The 19,227-nt window shown below is 38.1% G+C and overlaps 1 protein-coding gene across 1 annotated transcript in view; it reads right to left on the minus strand.

The window, feature by feature from the left end:
* Positions 1-19,227, minus strand: part of LOC139719530 (GREB1-like protein) — a 44,416-nt gene that overhangs the window by 21,428 nt on the left and 3,761 nt on the right. The window contains 11 exon segments of the mRNA XM_071630943.1: positions 841-969; positions 1,545-1,680; positions 3,061-3,251; positions 3,804-4,169; positions 4,806-5,099; positions 5,887-5,961; positions 6,548-6,724; positions 7,681-7,857; positions 8,589-8,857; positions 14,235-14,574; positions 15,257-15,415. Of these exon segments, the coding sequence (XP_071487044.1) occupies positions 841-969; positions 1,545-1,680; positions 3,061-3,251; positions 3,804-4,169; positions 4,806-5,099; positions 5,887-5,961; positions 6,548-6,724; positions 7,681-7,857; positions 8,589-8,857; positions 14,235-14,574; positions 15,257-15,386 (2,284 nt within the window). The 5' untranslated portion in view covers positions 15,387-15,415.

The following is a 19,227-nucleotide window of genomic DNA, read 5'->3' on the forward strand; positions in this document are numbered from 1 at the left end:
TGGTAACCTTTTTGATTCCCTTGAAATTTTATGCGCAAAGTCGTAGGGAAAATGGGAAGCTTTGCATATTGATATAATTGTTTTGTATGACAAATTTATGATTGCATTTTGACGTTTCATTAATGATCAGTAGCTACGTTTATTGTACATTGGCGGAACTTGAGCACAAAAAACAGTGATGTCAGAAACATAGAACAATTTGTACTCAGTTAACTGTTGGTCCTTCTAGTATGGGAACAGAAAAAGAGTCGTTGGTTTGCCTTGATAGTCAATTACTACATGGAATGAAAGCTTCATTGTTTTGGCAGAAAGGGACTTTTAAACTGTAATTGTCTCATCGTTTTCTACATTTACATTACCAAGGAGATGCAATTCAGCCTCTGGGCTGCTACACTGTATGTACTTTCCTTTTGATGAAATAAACCAATGTCTGTCTATCTATCTATCTATCTATCTATCTATCTATCTATCTATCTATCTATCTGTCTCTATCTGTCTATATCTCTATCTATCTATCTATCTATCTATCTATCTATCTATCTATCTATCCATCTATCTATCTATCTATCTGTCTATATCTCTATCTATCTATCTATCTTTCTATCTATCTATCTATCTATCTGTCTGTCTATCTATCTATCTTTCTATCTATCTATCTATCTATCTATCTCTATCTATCCATCTCTCTCTATATCTGTCTATCTATCTGTCTCTCTATCTATCTATCTCTCTATCTCTATCCATTTATCTATCTATCTATCTATCTATCTATCTATCTATCTATCTATCTATCTATCTATCTATCTATCTATCTATCTATCTAACAATCTCTTAACTCACTCTTGCTGTTCTTGAAAAAGTGCTGATCAAGTAGCTGCATCCTGCCTGTGATGATCTCGTAGCTGATCTCTTTGAAGGTCTCGGCCGTCGTCAGCTTGGACTCTGTCAGAGCACGGACCTGGCTGCTCCCTGCAGGTGCACATCATAACATGGTATCAAAACAAAGATCGAAAGCATCTTCAGACAGACCAAGTTGTTGAATATTCATAAGACATATGGATATACAGTCAACAATGAGAAAGTTGAGGGCCAACACATAAATATCAAATTATTGGCTAGGTTAATTAAAATAAATAAGTGCCACTTAACATTCATAGCTATACGTGTGTTATTCTGTTGTATAAACATAAGTCAAATATTGTCCAAGTGAATGCATTTCCTCGCACTCCTCAAGATTGACTTATGCATGCAAAGTTGACTGAACGACAATATGATACAAGACCATGCAGATACAACATACCGATAATTGTATGGCAGCATCAGATCTCATGCACCGTTATGTGAATCTCATGAATATGAATGGGTCTCTTCTATGTGCAGTACAAATTTTTGAATACACCTTGTGTTTTTGCTTTGGGTTTCATTGAGCTGCATTCATTTGGTAGATAGGTTAAAAACAAAAGTGTGATGGAAAATTTAACTTTCTTCTTGGAATGCTTTTCTCAGTACTGTGTTATTCAGCAAACTTGGGTGCTTCTACTCACCGACTACAATGACACAAAACTCAGTTCCTCGTTGCCTGGAGACATGAATGATGACGATATATAGAGGGCGCTTTGCATCTTGAGGTAAACTGGCTAGAACCTTGAGCGTCTCACTCAGTCCTTCAGCAATGGAATTCTGCAGCATCATAACAAGGTGGGCATCAAATATCAAAATAAGAACTCCTTTTTCAGTCAGTCACAAATATTGAGTATCATTTCTATCATTATGCAAAGGTGCAAATAAAATTGTACTGATGACATATGACTCATACAAGGATGCCTGCTTGGATTTAAATGCACAAAATGGAGAGTCGTTGAAGACGAGACCCAAGTACATACTCGGGCAGGTGTCTATGGGAAATGTGTGTTGTAGCAAAATCAGTCAACAGGTTAACTGCCACAAAATGCACTGACTATTCAACTCTGTACGCATCAAGAATGTTTCAGGTAAAGGATTAGATGGTTGATATCAGACGGTTGTGCTTAATTTAGAAAGTCTCATCATGGATTATAGGTTCGTATGGTTATCTTTATTTTTGAAAAAAAAAAGAAAAGAATATTAGGCCTACAAATATTTATATAATATTGACTGGCCTCGAGGGAGATACCAGAAAATATTGCCCAAACTGAAAGAATATTGCCCAAGTTGAAGACGAGGGCAATATTCTTTCAGTGCAGGCAATATTTATGTGGTATCTCCCTCACGGCCAGTCAATATCATAATTATTACCTATCCACTAGGTAAATTAAGAAAATATGTGAATACGGCTATACACTATGATATAGATCAAGCCACATTTGAGTACCTGTACATCATCAACATGTCGAATAATTGAAAAATTGTTCATCAATGAATATCATTCAACTCCAACTTCAAAGATACATATGTAGTAGTTGTAACAGGCAAACTTCACACATCTGAACGCTTTAACACTTCATTTTTACGTCTGTTTAAATTTGGAGAGTTGCAAAACTGATGATCACTGTGCAATTATTGAGCACAAATGGACTAGTCATTGCTTGATGCGTAGTGCTGCTGTAAGTGGTCGACCTTGTATGAGTTGATTTATCAGCGTTCTTCTGCGGTGCGTGTAACCGACACCCAGCGACGTCCTGGAATGTTTTCTTTTCGTGGTCGATCGGAATGTTTACATTTAAAGCTGGGAGGTGGGGAGAGAGATTCCACTCTTTCTCTTCCCACCTCCCTGTGTAAAGTGAATGGCGAAAACCGGAAGATTGCACTGTTTGCATACATTGTTTTGTGTTCGGTACGGTGTTTGTAACCGACATGCAGTGACGTGGCGAAACGAATATTGACTGCTGACCTTTGACCCTGCAAAATAACAACTGCTGACCTTTAACCCTGCAAAATAACAACTGCAATTGTCTCGCAAAACTACCTCGTATAGGTAATAATTGCTTTCATCTGTAGATGTGGATACAAACACAAAATAATCATGTATAGTACATTCAAATATTGCATGATGAAACAACTAATCAAAACAAAGAAAAATACCTGAGCTATGAAAATCTTGACACGGCCATTGGAGGATGCGACAGCAAGTTTGGCCAATAGAGGGAGCTGTGCTGGTGCTACTGTGGTGAATTGTGGGATATTATGCTGGCCTGCAAGATCTTTGATTGATGTGTCTTGTCTTGCCTTCAGCATGGCAGCATCTAACTCTTCCTTTCTTGGAGCAGCATTTCCTGTGATTGAAGAAAAGGGACTCCTTTTACCAGAAAGATGCAAGAGTACAAATTGTGGTAGTGAAGAGAGAGACTACTCATTGAGAACGAGACTAGAAACCAGGAAACAAGAAATGTTGCTCTGCACAAAATAATACCATTATGTATTGGTCACTGGACTGAATTCAGAGGAATGTGATGAGCAAATATCTCTGACAAAGATTCTTTCACTCTTCAACAGTAGTGAAGATTTGCGCTGACAAAAAAACAGTAGTGAAAAAAAAAAAAAAAAAAAAATCCAAACATGGGATCTAGCGAAAATAGCATGTAAGCAATTTTGTTCAAAAACTTTGTTGTCGCTCAAGGAATATACAGCAAATCATTCGTGCATTTATAGTAATAGTCATTGATGAAATCCTCATATGTGTTTTATCAAGAAGAATGCAAATACAGATCATTGACCAACAAGAGCAAGAATGACATCCTTGAATAGTGAGAGGGATTGGAGAGGGATTGGACTTAGATTTCAATGTGATACATTTTCTGTTGGTCCTAATAACAACTAAGACCCACCCAGCTGGACGATGTACTGAATCATGACCAGTGCCATGGTCTCAAAGTTCATGCTCTGGACACCGACGAGACCAAGGCTTTCTGCGAGGCGAGGCGAGATGTGTTGCCGTGGCTTCAGACACTCCCGGAAACGGGAACTGATGAGAATATCGATGGCGTTGCCGTGGAAAACTGGGAGGTTACCGCTGCAGTCTAGGACGATGATCTTGGTACTGCAGGCGTGGGCCAGACCCGGGGGAACGAAGCTACAGTCTTGGACGCCACCAACAAGGGGTGGTGGCACAAAGTTGGGTGGGTGCATGACCGCGGGTGGAGCCAGTGTGGCAATTGATGCCCTCTTCAAATGATGGGTGGGGCGATGTGGCTCTGTGGGGGTGGGGGGGGGGGGATAAAAATGGAAAGGAGGTACAGTGACATAGGCAAACAATACAACTTCAAATCACAGAGATGAACATATCATACAGACATTTGAATATTTAGAGGGTTATCAAATTCCATGATACCATTTATTTCGGTATTTACAACTACAGTGGACTCCTATTATACAATAAAGAAGTCTTCGGGACCAGCAGTTTTCTTTCGTTATATTGAAATTTCATTATAACCGAACAAATAAACAATAAAAATACATAGAGCATGCAATGTTGCGGTCTGAATTTTTACTTTGTTGTAACCGGAATTTCATTATAACCGTGTTTGTTATAGCGGGAGTGCACTGTGTACCATGACGAAAAGAGAGATGCCCTGAGGTAAAGAAGCAACAAGCATCACTGTATTGCTATGGCAACTACCAGATGCAATCATATTTACATCAATCTACCTAACCAATATCTACATCCAGGCAGGCTATGGGGTGTATAACTACTCTGCAACTGTTCCATTCTGATCATGATCCATGGCATGACATTCCAATTGTGTTTGGGGGGAATCAGAATAGTATCAGGCAGAAGAGGAGGAGAATTGGTCTGACGGTCGAGCCTTAGAAGGTTAGGGATGCTGTACCTTGCCCTGGCCGGAGCTTTTCATCATCCATGCTGTGGAACCTCCTCCTCTTCTTCAGCGGTTGCTGGGCGGAGTTTGACTCCCCGTCTCCGCCCCTGTGGGGTCCCTCAGCGGAGGAGGGAGATCTCCCCCCACCATGCTCCGGTCCTCCCACCCCACCCGGTGACTTTGAACGCCCGGTTGGGGTGCCACTGCTGTTGCCATAGTGATTGATGTTGGCGGAGGGGGATGTCCTGGGTTGGGTGGAGTCAGTCATGTGACTACTGGAGTTACTACTAGGCCTGCTGACAATGACTGTGAGGTGAAAAAAAAGAAAGCAATGCATACCAGATTGGTCAGCTGATCTTAATCAGCTTCAACTTAACTCTTACTTATCTTTGTTTTCCTAGTTCAGCATGATTATACATGTATGTACATGATTTTTGTGTTTTAGGACATGCTGCATGGAATTCACTTTAATATCTCACTTTGCTATCAAAATCTTTTGCCACAGCTCTGCACGGTGTGGTAAATTGACATGATATATTTTCACATTTATGTTGACACATTCATTGAACTGATGACAACTTCTTAAACTTAGGCAAGTCACTATTATGTTGACTACACATGAACACAAAGTGAGCTGTATATTAGCCCGTTGAGGACGGGCTGATTTTGCTACAGCACACACTTCCCATACACATGCCCAAGTATACTCGAGACTCGTCCTCAAAAGGTTAATTAAGTCACGTACACATATTGACAAACGTATGTACAGTTGCAGAATGATATGATATGGACTCACAGTGCTGTGAACTTGTGAAGTTTAGTATTCTTGAACTTTTTATCCTTTACCAAAGTATGTGAGTTGGATACATTTTATTCTGTCTTTTCATGAATGTTTGTGACATAAACAACATGTACACATTATGCGAGTTCATTATTTCTTTACGTTTAACATCTGGGAGAGGGTCTGTGTAATTGTATGTATTTTTTAGCATACTTTGCCAGCATTGTGAAGGGTATATTGAGCAGTTTGGGCCTGAAAAGAATGACCTTTAGAAATAAAATATAAACACAAAATTTAACAAAAGAGACCTACCTGAAGTGTGACCAACTATACTGGGGGACAGACCACCATGGTACATTGATGATGAGTAATTTGTCTTTCTGCATTCTGCGGAGGTGTAAGAAAGAAAGAAACAAACGTCATGTCATCATCAGTTGCCATTATACGTACGCTACACATTTCACAAGATTTTCATTTTCTCAAACTTCATGAGTCAGGTACTATTCACAAATTTAATAACATATGAAAATACTAACTCTAATCCCCACATAGCCCTTCCATTGCCATACTCCATGATTGCGAATTTTACCACTCGTAAAATTGTCAGGAAGTCCTAATCAGAAAAAAATTGGACTTGCTAAATACGTATATGGTGTACACAAGACACAACTTACTGATCTTATATTTTAATTTAAAACTAAAGGTGATGACATTGGCTTTCTCTTAATTATACGGTCACTGATTGCAAACTTGTTTAAAAAAAATTTAGAACTTTGAATTTCGAATTTACTTGATCTGAAAAAGAAATGTAGTGGCCAGAAATGATAGGAAACATACTTTCAATATTGGATTCTTGCTGCACAGTCAGGCCAGATAAGGAAAAATTTGGTGGCCCGACATTAAATTTTAGTGGCCCTAAGCTATCGATAGTGTCAACTCCTGCATTTAATGGGGTAATGAAGAAATGATCTACCTTTCCAGGGGATGTTCGGGCCCCGCACAAGGTGGCCCTGCTTGTTGCGGATGATGTAATACTTGAGGTGTTTTTGTTTCTTGGCCTGTGTAGTCAGCTTCAAGTTGATGTGATGAGAGAATTCTGTGAAGTAGCGGAAACCCTTCTCTCCACATCCCACACAATTTCCGCTGAAGCCTGGTCAAAGAAAAGAAAGAAAAAAGGGGCAAGATTTAGTCTAATTATTGCAGTGACATTAATTGACATTTGCCTAACTTTACCTTGCTTGCTTGAAATACTGATCAGCATATCTGTTAGCATTTTTAATAATGATGAGAATTACAAAATGCAATAAATGGGGAATTTCCCCCCAAAAAATAATAGTGTCTGGATTCAGTGATAGCAGAAAGATTAAAACATGTTAGTGAAGCTTGAGGGAAATGGTACAAGTCATTCTACAGGTATAAATTCTATTTCTATAGAATAGAATTCTACTCTTTGAAACTACACCATACATCCAGGCAATTTGTTTAAGTATCTACACTTCTCGCAATTTACTTTGTGAATTATTGTTCAACCACCAGAACACTACATGGTCTGTTTATTGCTTTTATCACAAAAATACCACTCTCTTTCATCAGATGAGTCATAATTTGTTTATAAGAGAGGTAGAGATATTTAGGTATACAGAGACTCCAACTCTCTCGTTTTCGATGGGAGATCTCCCGCTGAAAACCCATTTTTGCAAAATCTCCCGTTCTCCCGTTTGAGATTTAATTTCTCCCGCCCTGGCTCAATGTCTCCCGTTGTAAAGGATTTCTCACTTATTGCTATCGTATGTTGCAAAAATAAGCCTTAGATAGCACCAGAGAGCATCTATAACCCTAGGAACTTCGCACTTGGCACACATAAACTTGGAATCTCCCGTTTGCTAGGGGTTTCAGGCAGGAGAATCTCCAGATCAGAAGGTGCTTGGGGTTGGAGTCTCTGGGTATAATATTGAAGAATAATAGGAAGGTATATTTTATATTGCTGAGACATGAACAGTTACAAAATCTTTCAGGAAGATTTGAAAACCGTGATATATGGATAATCATGAAAGATATGTGTACTAAACAAAGATGGAACTAAACAGAGAATGCAATTCAGCTTACCCAGCAGGGCTAAATTGGTGTTCGGATCCGGCAGGAATCTTGCATCAACTGCCGCTACGAGAATATTCTCTGGCAGGTATGGGGACTTGGTCCCAACGAGGACAAACCCCTTTGGCACTTCAATCTGCTTGTCGCTAAGCTCCGTCAATCGGATGTCTGATCCAGCTTGACAGAACCCTGCAATGAAAATAAATTTATGGTCACCACTTACATCATAGGTTAGAGGCAAAGAAGAATACTGTACCATGTACACTTGAATCGCAAAATGAGCTATTTCCATTCATGTTAAGCTGAGATATTTGTGATTAAAGCTAAAAATAAAAACAAAACATAGAAAATAATCAAGAAAATACAGGATATCTTTTATCATATTAAACTTCAAGAATATTTTCTGTTAAATTACAAGTGAGCAAGTTAATTACTGGAAGTTTTTATTTTGCTCTATCTGATGATGGATTCACACCCAAATGTTTAAAAATGGCACTCGGCCCATTATGTGACAAAACTCTTTAATTTACTGTACAACCATGGTCATCACTTACACGTATATCACAAGAAAAGGGACTAAAAGTGACAAATTGTACAATTGTACACTTGTAGTACGGTATCAATTGGCTAAATCTAATTGTTGTTAGAGCAAGAGACTTTTATCTATGAATCTCTCCTTATTCACCTTTCTTGCTTTGTTTTAAACAAAATTGAAAGATGCGAGGAAAAGTGATTTCCACATTGTGGGCATGCATCTTGTGTAGCACACACACAGTAGTGGCACAAACTGCATTTCATCACACACAAAGATCATATACAGCAGGTCATTGGGAAGAATCATGGACAGGTACTGTAAAGAGTAGAATTTTTTATTCATATATTTCTTCTTCTTTTTTTGGAGGGGGGGGGGGTGTACTTACCAACTTCTTGGCATCCCCGTAGAGTGAGGGCACCATACAGGAATCCTGTGTTCTCTATTTCTTCCCGCTGATACTGGGCTGGCACCGCATCCTCTTTGGCCAGGCGGGGGGAAGAGGTGCGGGAGGAGGAAGAGCTTGGTACCATGGTAACGGCTGGAGGGAAACCAGGCTGGGTGATGCAGACCTCGGTCACAGCTCTGGATGTGGAGGGGGGCTGCTGGATCAGAGGGGGAGGGGGATGGGCCGGGTACTGGCCTGGGATGATGAACCTGGGTCAGGAAAGAATGGCAAGCAAATGTGAAACTGTCCATTTTAATTTTAACTATACACTGTACATGCTTGGCACACTTATTGATAGCTGGTTGACTTAACATTGCTTAGAGTTTGGTTAACCTTTGAGAGCAGTGATTTTAAAAATGTTTGAGTTATTACATTTGGTGCATATGTGTAGGTCAGTTGTATCACAAAACAGCCTACACAAAGTTTGCAAAAAAACCCCTAAAATATAGGGAGATATCACAAGTTTTCTCAGTAAACCATAACTGTAGACAGTTTAGTCTAGAAACAAATTTATTATAACTATTGTTCACATTTAGTATATTTAACAATACTTTAAATCTAATATCCTGATCAAAATTTTTACAGTGGTTGTTTCTATCCCTGTAAGTCCACATTCTACAACTATTTTGAAGCACTAAAGCTGGGTTTTTGCTTCATCTGCAAATGGTAAATAATGCATTTAAAAACAGCAAAAAAAAAAAAATGGTCAGCAAAAATTTTGACATTGTGCGGACACATAATTGTGTCATTATCTTCCCAACCTAAGCATGTCTTCATCTACAATTGTACCCATCTTCTACACAAAACTTGGAACACTGAAGGTGCAGTCATGAAAATGTTTAGGCCTTGAGATTTTCTTTCATGCAAAATAATCTTCTTTTCAGTTCATAATATCTATCATTATCACTATTTCATTACAGTACTGATATCAGCATCATCATTATGATCACTCTCATTTTCATTATTATTGTTAAAAAATAATAAGCGAAAAAAAAAAACTGATATGAAAGCAACATAAGTGAATGGGTCTTTAAACTAAACTGGATATCATAAACTATTCATGATTTTTTCCTCATTGCCAGGCACTGCAATCTTTAAAGGGTGTGTACAGTAGATCCTACTGGTTGAGGTGAGGATTCAGCTTGTAACATTTTGCAAGATATTTAGAAACCACTCTATGAATGTTAAAGAGCATACAATTCTAAGGGGAATCAAAAGTTTATTTGATGAAAACCAGTTTTTAAATTACTGAGATATCTAAAAACAAGGTAAAACAAAGAGATCCTAATAAATGTCGTGGCCTGTCAATTTTATTAGGATTGCCTTTTTTGTGTGTGGATATCTCAGCCATGTCAAGACCAATTTTTGTCAAATGAATGTTGAATCCTTCTTGAAATTACATTCTCATTCATATTTCATTAGAGGTTTTTCACTACCTCACAAAAAATTTTATAAACCTAACATTAGGACTCGACCAAAAATATACAATCCCTTTAAATCTTCAAGATGGTTAATCACACGGCCACATATGGCAGCTCTATAAAATGCCTCTTTAATGCACAAGTTGTGATCCTCTTCCACCAAACAGCGCATAAACATCTTGAATACTCCTTGTTGCCTTGGTGAAATATCACTTATTACATAACAAAGGCCTCTCAAAGGTACTTAGAAATGTTAGGATAACACTTAACCAGTTGAAGACGAGTCCTGAGTATACTCAGGCAGGTGTCTATGGGAAATGTGTGTTGGAGCAAAATCAGCCCGTCCTCAATGGGTTAAGAGTGAGTACATTTCACCAAATTCTGCCTGAGTTCCTGCAAGTAATATAGATCTTGCCCCTTTTCGTGTTGACTAAAGATGTGACATAAAGAATTTAATACTATGCAGCCTTAGAGAGAGAACATCCTTGCAATACAAATGGTGCTTTTAAATGAACAAACAATTTATGCCAAAAAGATGCCCAAATTCCCTACATTACTCAATACATGCTTATTCCCCTTTAACTCTCCCTGTCCTGTGGGAAACATCTACGGTGTATATCCAACATTGTCCCTAGGATGTTGAGTGTGGGCCTGAAAAGGTTGATGGAGTGAGCTACAGAGAGAGTGCACAGGTGCCTAATTGCTCTCTTTCTAAAGAATCTGTTAGTTTTCCTGCTTAGCATCCGAAAAAGACATGAAATGTGCAGAATGCCAACACGCAGTGATTAAGACTGGTCTGTAGGGTTGAAACTGCCATAGATTATCTCTGGCTGAATGACTCATCTTCGATTAACTCCCAACTCTCAAGTAATTACAGCATACGACAAGCCTTGCATTAAATCAGAATCTCACTAATTGCTTACATAAATAAATACTCTTTCTAAAAAGTATGCCTACCAAAACAAAATGACAACAACAAGACAATCAATTTCCTGAACAATGTGAAAGGTCGGTGAACCCCTGAATTACTAAATGCCCAGAAATTTTTAAAATAACAGCTGGCCTCACTTGTAAAACACATCAATAAATAATTAATCATCCTGGGAACAAATAAACATTGTAGATATTGGTGCACATACTGTACAGTTTCTGTGTGTTTAAGCTACATGTATTATGTGAACACAAAATATAGTGTAAATGTATTCATAATGGTATTGATATAACATGGAATGCAATTGAAAAGTGTCAAATTCACAATTTTCACACATTGTTTCAGTATGAAAGCAAAAATAAAATATAAAAAAGATTAATAACATTTTTGTGTACAAATAAATGAGGTGACATCATCAGGTGGAAATGATATTAAGAAAAAGGCCACATATTCCTTGCTAAAACTGTGGGGCACACCAATGCAGAATATAATACACAATATTGTGCTGTCTTTTCACATCTATTCATTACATGCTATATTTCTCGACTCACATTTCAGCACATTATCTAAACTACTGGTAAGGCTCGTGTTACACATCAAGTGTTAATAGTTTCGCCATAAGTATGTGAACAACTACAAGTGTACCACACTACGGCCTGGTCTAAATAAAGGCTGGTGCTTAATATTCTGGTGGAAAGCATTTTGCACATTAGACACTGCTCCAGCCATAATGTAAGGAGGTAGAGGGGAAATATATGTGTGAAAGTATGGATCCAAGACTAGCAACATAGGAGGAATGAGTAATCCTGGGTAGCAGGATGTTATTGGACGTTTACTGACGATGCACAGAAGAGGGGGAGGAATCGCAGAAGAGGTTGGTAATTGACCCAACTCTGTCTTTAACCCATTGAGGACAGACTGATTTTGCTATAACAAGCATTTCCCATAGACACCTGCCCGAGTATTGTTTGGACTCATCCTCAACAGGTTAATCAGAGGTTACATATCAACAGCACTGAGGGTGACAAACCTTTTCCAAAAAATTCAAGTCATATTCCCTCAGTTTCTTGTAAAGGAAACATTTTAACGGTCATATTTCTGAGAGAAAATCTTTTTGTTAGGGACTGGCTTCATTCATGCAATGGGATGTTCTCTGCCAAATTAATGACAGTGTGTAAATGCTTTCTCCTGTTGTTGTTGTTGTTGTGGGTTTTTTTTCAAGTGATGTTCATTAATGTGCAGTTGTATGTATGGGGAGGGTCAATCTTATGGATCAGAGCAAATTCCATTGCCCACAGGTACTTTATTTTGACTGCAAAATGGCTAATGCGCACAGCTCTGAACTGTTGGCATAGCTCCAGCTCGTTTGGCATTTTCCTATTAAATTGTTGAACATTCTCTGCACGGTTTCCGGCAGATACTTGGGGCTCACGTTGAGATATTTACGTATTTGTGGTCCTAGTGATCAGACGTCAGAATCCTACTCATGTTAAGCCCAGCAATGATATAGTCACAGGAGTAAATATTCAAAAGGTGAAGTGTTTACCCTCAAAATACACTTCCAATCAAAAGTTTGATATCTCAGTTGCAATCCTTTCCCATTTGGGAACACACACACACTCAATGTCCCCACATAACTTGCAAACTCTACGATGCCACAAAATAACAAAATTTGTTGAAACTTTTTGGTCCCCTCAACTCCGAGCCGACATGATCTCGGAGCTAAAGGAAACAAGAAATCAAAGCTTTCCTCAAAATTTTCTCACAATTTCCTTTGACCTCCCATAAATGACACATTTTGGTCATGATTCACATAGCGTTGATGTGTTTACAACACCTTAGGAAGTGTTGAATCAAGCTACAATGAATCTCAAACCAACATGAGCAAACATGGATTTTCTGCCTGCATTGGTACAATGTGTATAGACCTTTTTCTTTTTTTTGTGTGTGCATTTTTTTTTTTTTTTTTTTTTTGGGGGGGGGGATTATTTCTGTTATTTTTTGGGGGGTGGGGGGGGTGGGGGTGAAGGGGGATGGGGAGGAGATTAATACAGTCAGTGAAGAAACAATTAGCTAATTTTCATTAAACATTTCTTTTGCTTTAGAGATTGCCTTCAGCATCATGGAAAATCTCTCCTACAAAAGTAAGTTTTTGGCAATTTAATTAAGAAAAAAAAATAAAAGTAAAATGGTGAGCATTCACTTTTAAAGCATAATGTAAGATCTTAATTTGATATCAAGATATTTAAAAAAAGTTTTGTCCTGTGAAATACACCTTTTTCATTTAACATATAATGAGGGAAAAGTTAATAAATCATAGCCACAAATCACTACATTTCTTTCTTGCCCACTGACTGGTAGTTTGAATTGTGATTATCAGGGGCCATAGAACATTTTTTTTTCTTTTATTTCTAAGGGGAAGGGGTTGCAGGTCTCAGACGAAAAGAAAAGGATGGTGAAACCTTCGGAATATGTGGTCTTGTGATTTTTCCTCTGCTTGTTTCAATTTTTTCGACATTTTATTTACAGACCAAAAAAGAAAAGTGAGGCTGGGGGGGGGGGGGGGGGGGCCTGCAGCCCCCTCCCCCTAATTCCGCGGTTCCTAATTATACATATTTTTCAAAAACATAATCACCAGATGGAACTTGACGGAAACTTGGGAATTTCCAGAAGAGCATGTTTATCCTACTGGGGAGTATCTGTTCCAGGGATCTTAAGAATGACAAGCTAAGCATCCCTTAAAGGTCCTGTTTACCTTTGGGAACAGTGATTTTAAAAATTTTCAAGATATGATATTTAATGCATATGTGTAGGTCTGTTGTACCACAAAACACCCTATCATATACAGTTTTTGCGATAAAGCCTAAAATATAAGTACTAGATATCTGTATTGTGCTCAATAAACCACAACCGTAGATGGTTTAGTCTGGAAACATTTTTATTATAACTCTTGCTCACATTTTGTGTATTTAACTATACCGTACTTAACATTGATTTTATTGATTCAGATTTTTACAGTAGTTGTTTCTAGCCCTAACTCACATTTTAGAATTATTCTAAAGCACTAGTGCTTGGTTTTTGTTTCATCTGCATATGATAAATTATGCCTTTAAATAGGGACCTTAGGCCTTATATTCTAGGTCTTGAACTTCAAGACTGATAAGCAGACCTGTGTATGTGTATAATATGAATGTTACTCAAAGCTAGCAGCAGGTGCAAAGAAAGATGGCTTACCTCTGGGCTGGTATGAAGGGTGACAGGGGAAGTCTTGGTGAGGGTAGCATCACTGCTGGCATACCAGGCTGGGATGCGTGGACACCAGGGTGGAGCCCCAGAGGGCTGGGCAAGGGGGGCTTGCTCATTGGGGCGGAGGAAGTGATGGTACTCGTCCCAGAGGTGCGCAGCTCGCCCAGGGACAGGGGTGCCGTGGCAACGGATGATGGCGCAGAGGATGAAGAAGAAGGGGTGGTCTCTTTGTTGTTGTTGTCAGTGGGGCTGGGGGGCATGGAGTCCTTCCTGTAGGATTCACCGGAGCTCCCATGGGGCTCCATGTCACGTACATTTGGCTTGATGTCTAAAATACCAAACACACCAGTATAAGTCTTCAGTAAAATGGCATTCATTTCTTATTTTGAAGTAAGAAAACAAACAAACAAAAACAAACAAACACCAAAACAAAACAACGACCAAGTGTACACAGCATCGAGATCAAAAAATGTGCCATAAATACTTCATTGCTTCGGGGCTAAGAAACTGCACATTGTAATTTTCCACAATGAGGTGGGCTTTATAGAAGGGGATTTCTGATACAATCTTCTCCTGCTAGTGAAACATATCTCTTGCTGTTGGGTAATATTACAAGTGTACATGTATATACTGGCAATGAGCAAGCACACTATGCATTACATACATCGTAGCAATTTATAAACATACATCTCAACTTGGTAGGGACATAAAATAGGAATTATTCATTGTACAATGTATATTTATCCTAAAAGCAATTTCCATCCAATAAGCTCTGTGACACTTGACTACCTTTTCTTACTATAAAAGAACTCTGACAACTATGTACCATACATTGTGAGCAAGCACTTTATATTGCCATTGTGAAATAATTTGCTTTCTGAATATTTGTTGCGGATATTAAGTCAGTGTGTGAGGATTGAATGAGAACCAACCCTCATTACAGGGAATGGGGTAAGAACCAACCCAGGTCATCCAAGGATACAGCTGGGAATGAGGGGTAAGGAACCAACCTTTGTCCAGGTACAGCTGGGAAAAGACAGGTTGGGGCGTGGCAGCGCTGGACCTCAGCGACTGCTCAATGGACATGTGGAGTGCCGCCTCGAAGCGAGACGACTTCAGCTGGCCTTGTGAGTTGCCCATGACGATAAGAGGAGGTCCCTCGTCTACCGCTGGAAGAAAAGGAAATAAAGTGAAACTATTGAACTCAGGGTGTTCTGTCTGGGAGGGGAAAATTCTAGCCCTAGTCTTCTCTGTATACATCTTAGATGCTTCCTTAGATTTACCTTGCAGATAGTCAAAGAGAAGAGTCAAACTACTGGATCACTAGTGGCTTTTCAAGGATTATGCTGCAGAGTAATCTGTTATACACGCACGTGTTGCTCATGGAGTCCTTGTACGTGTAATCAACTATCCAAGATGATGGCAAATCTTACATTCTGTAGTCAAACAAACACTAAAAAGGTAATACAGTTGTTTTAAACTTTTCATGCAGACAAAGTTGCACAATAAAGTCTTAAATATGCAAATTGACAAAAACTTGTTTTATTTAGCCCACTACACAAGGAAACATATGGTATGTCCTGTCAGCATCATTTCATATGAAAGGCTAATATATGATTGATCAAAGTTTACAGTGGGTATAATTCATCACTAAGCATTTGTTCATTGGTTTACTGGGTATAATTCATCACTAAGCATTTGTTCATTGGCTTCCAATATATACACTCAGCAAAATAAACACTTTTTCAAGTTAATATTTCTTATTCAGTATTTGGGTAAAAGTTATTGTATTATATACCATATGAAAGGTAATTTAATTGGCTATCAGCCTGGTACGTAGGTCAATAAAAAGGAAAACTTTACGCATGAGTGAACACCATTGTTTTTCTCTTAAGGCACAAAAGTAAAAATTGCAAAAATGAACAAGTTGTCATTCATGTGTAAGTGCTCTTCCCTGTAACAATAACAAAGACAAATTTAACACAATAAAGAATGTGAATTAAGTTGCAGAAATAAATCTATGACCTTGATGATATCTTTGGAGCCCAAAAGATCAGTAAAGGCTAAAAATACTGGAGGAAAATGAAGAATTTTTGTCAAATCGTAATTCAGATAAAATGGGAGAAGAAGCAATAAACATGTAACAAAAATGATAGGAATTTGAATTAATTTCAAATTAAGAAAATTGTAAATAATGTTTAGTTCTTGAATTTGTGTCACAAATTCTTGAATTACCTTGTACTAATTTAAAAGAATTAAACAAAGATATTCTGTTCTTTGAATCATATTTGTGCCCCTACTCCCTATCTGTCATGTGAAGTTTGAGTTGATGTAAAATTCTCATTTCCCCCCTTTAGTTTCCTACTTTGATTTTGTTTGAGGTTATAAAGAGATAAAGAGAACGGAAACTTACTTTTGCTATTTCAATCATTTCTGTCATTGTGTTGAACTGGTCTTTTGTTATCATTGTTATCTCTAAGGGCCAGGCGTGCATTTGCAAATGAAAGAGAATATATGTCAATCGTAGCGATGTTCACTTTTGTGCCTTGGACGACAAAAACGAATGTGTTCACTCATGCGTAAAGTTTCCCTTTATATTGACCTACTAGGTTGATAGCCAATTAAATTATCTTCAATATGGTATATAATATATCAATTTTCATCAAAATCTTCTATGATAAATATGAACTCGAAAAAGTGTTTACTTTCTGGTGTTTGTTTTTTGTTTTTTGATGAGTGTATGAGTAACCTTTTCTTCCAAGTTACTTATCCTTACCAAGTACAGCCATTGACCATCTCTTCATCATCATAAACAAAAAAATAATGATAATAATAAAAATGGGGTCATTTTTTTCATAGCACGTCCATATTTTGTCTTTAAAGCATCTTATTCTGTTTCTCAAGGGAATGCAAAAGAGATGTTATCATAAAACTGCAACTTTCAGAAATCACAGACATTCTTTTAAAAGTGAGTTTGAAACAGATAGTGTGATAAATTACAATTTATTATTTACAGTACTCATTTAGTACAATTTCTGGCATACAAGGCTTGTCCCCCTACCCTTGACTGATATTCTCTTTCTTTCTGTGAGTGTATGTCCCGCATCCCCCACCCCCACTTTTTTTTTGGGGGGGGGGGCAGAACACACACACACACACACACACACACATACACACACAGTCTTAACACTGTTTTGTTTATAATATTTAAGATAGGAATTTTGATATTGACAGTACACAACAACAAGAACACACTACATGATTTATGAAAACAGGTACTAAATCTATAGTGTGTTTAAAGGAAAATTCCCGGCGAAATATAATTTCACATCATGTATAGTAGGCCTACATTTCAATGGTACCATGTGTAGATTTGTGGAATTTACTATGGTTCCCAAGGAGATAAGCCCATACCATACTCTGCAAAATCAAAAACATATTACATAACGGTACACTGAACACAGATGATGACTTTTAGGAGGCTCTCATATTCCATGAATGTACTAGCAATGTAATTCCATGACATTACCACTTGCTTAACAAAAGTTTACCTGTGTAGCATTTTAACAAGTTTTTTTTTTCTTTTGTTCTGCTTCCCTGAGCTCCCACTCATACATTCTTATGTGAAACTGATCAATGTCATCATCCTTCTTCACTGTGATCTGATATGAATATTTAAAAAAAATGATCTTATTCTTCATCTTAATCAGAATTAATTCAGAAACTCTGCAGTAGGCCTATTCAGGCCTAACCAATTTATAGTTGTTCAAATGCAAGTCTAAAAACCATCTGGAGGTCTCTTTTAACCCGTTGATGACAAGTCCTGAAAATACCCGGGCAGGTGTCTGGGGGAAATGCGTGCTGTAGCAAAATCAGTCTGTCCTCAATGGGTTAAGTCAAAGTGCTATTTTGCATCAAAGAGTGAACTGCAGCTTTAATACAATTTACTTCTTTTTTTTTCAGAGTAAATAGAACAACACTGAAAAGGCAGACCCTCTGTGGTCTGTGAGCATGGACAATGGGTCTATAACTGAATAGAGACTGATTTCATTCTGGCCTTGAAGAACTAAATGCAGCTGTCCAGTGGTTCATCAGGTCACCTGACCACTTGACCAATGGGCTGCCGCCCCCTTTCCCCTCCATGCCACATGATGAAGATCCGGACGAGAGCACACTGACGCCTTTGGGTCTCTTCTACATTGTCCAAATGTTCACTCACATGTGACTTAACTGTCTAGAGTCAACCCCCCCCCCCCCCCCACACACACACACATACACACTCTCTCTCAAATTCCTTCCCCCATTTCACTTTTAGCATTATGTCGGTGACAAACACCGAAATAAACAATATGATAACATTCTTGGTCACAGTAAATGCACAGGAATTCTCATAAGATTGGAGAAATAACAGTCCTTAGACCATAGACACATTCTCTTTGACTTACCCTGGCTCCTGTCCCATTGAATTATTGGACAGATCTTCAAAGCAAAACAAGATTATTGGACAGATTTTCAAAGCAAAAAGAGATAATCTCCTAAAAAGGCATTCATCAATACCCTCACATTTCAACAAATGAATTTATATAGTCATTCCAAGCATTGTCCTCACTTTCTCACGTTACTGCATTTCAGATTTAAATTGGTTTTTTTTTAATCATTATTCTATAAAGTTAGTAATCCTATATAGCATGGGATCAGCGCTAACCAGCGTCTGATCACTTAAATTTTCACTGGGCAACATCCAAAAAATTAAGAAGATGAAAGTGGATATTTTCTTTTTTCTTCACTTCAGATGAGGATAACAGTAACCATAAATTGAAGGGAGGGGAACACTTGTTTATCTCTGAGTTCATGTTGGAATTGCTTATACCTTTATCATGCATCTGATTTCTAAAGAAAGATGCATAATATTTTATGTACTGGCTAAAAAGTAAAACTCACTAGCTAACAATGCTACATGTACAGTAAACCTTGCTTACAA

This window comes from Diadema antillarum, unplaced genomic scaffold (assembly GCF_040938485.1).
Source record: "Diadema antillarum isolate AM-2024a unplaced genomic scaffold, OU_Dant_1.0 scf00000111, whole genome shotgun sequence".
Classification (NCBI taxonomy): domain Eukaryota; kingdom Metazoa; phylum Echinodermata; class Echinoidea; order Diadematoida; family Diadematidae; genus Diadema; species Diadema antillarum.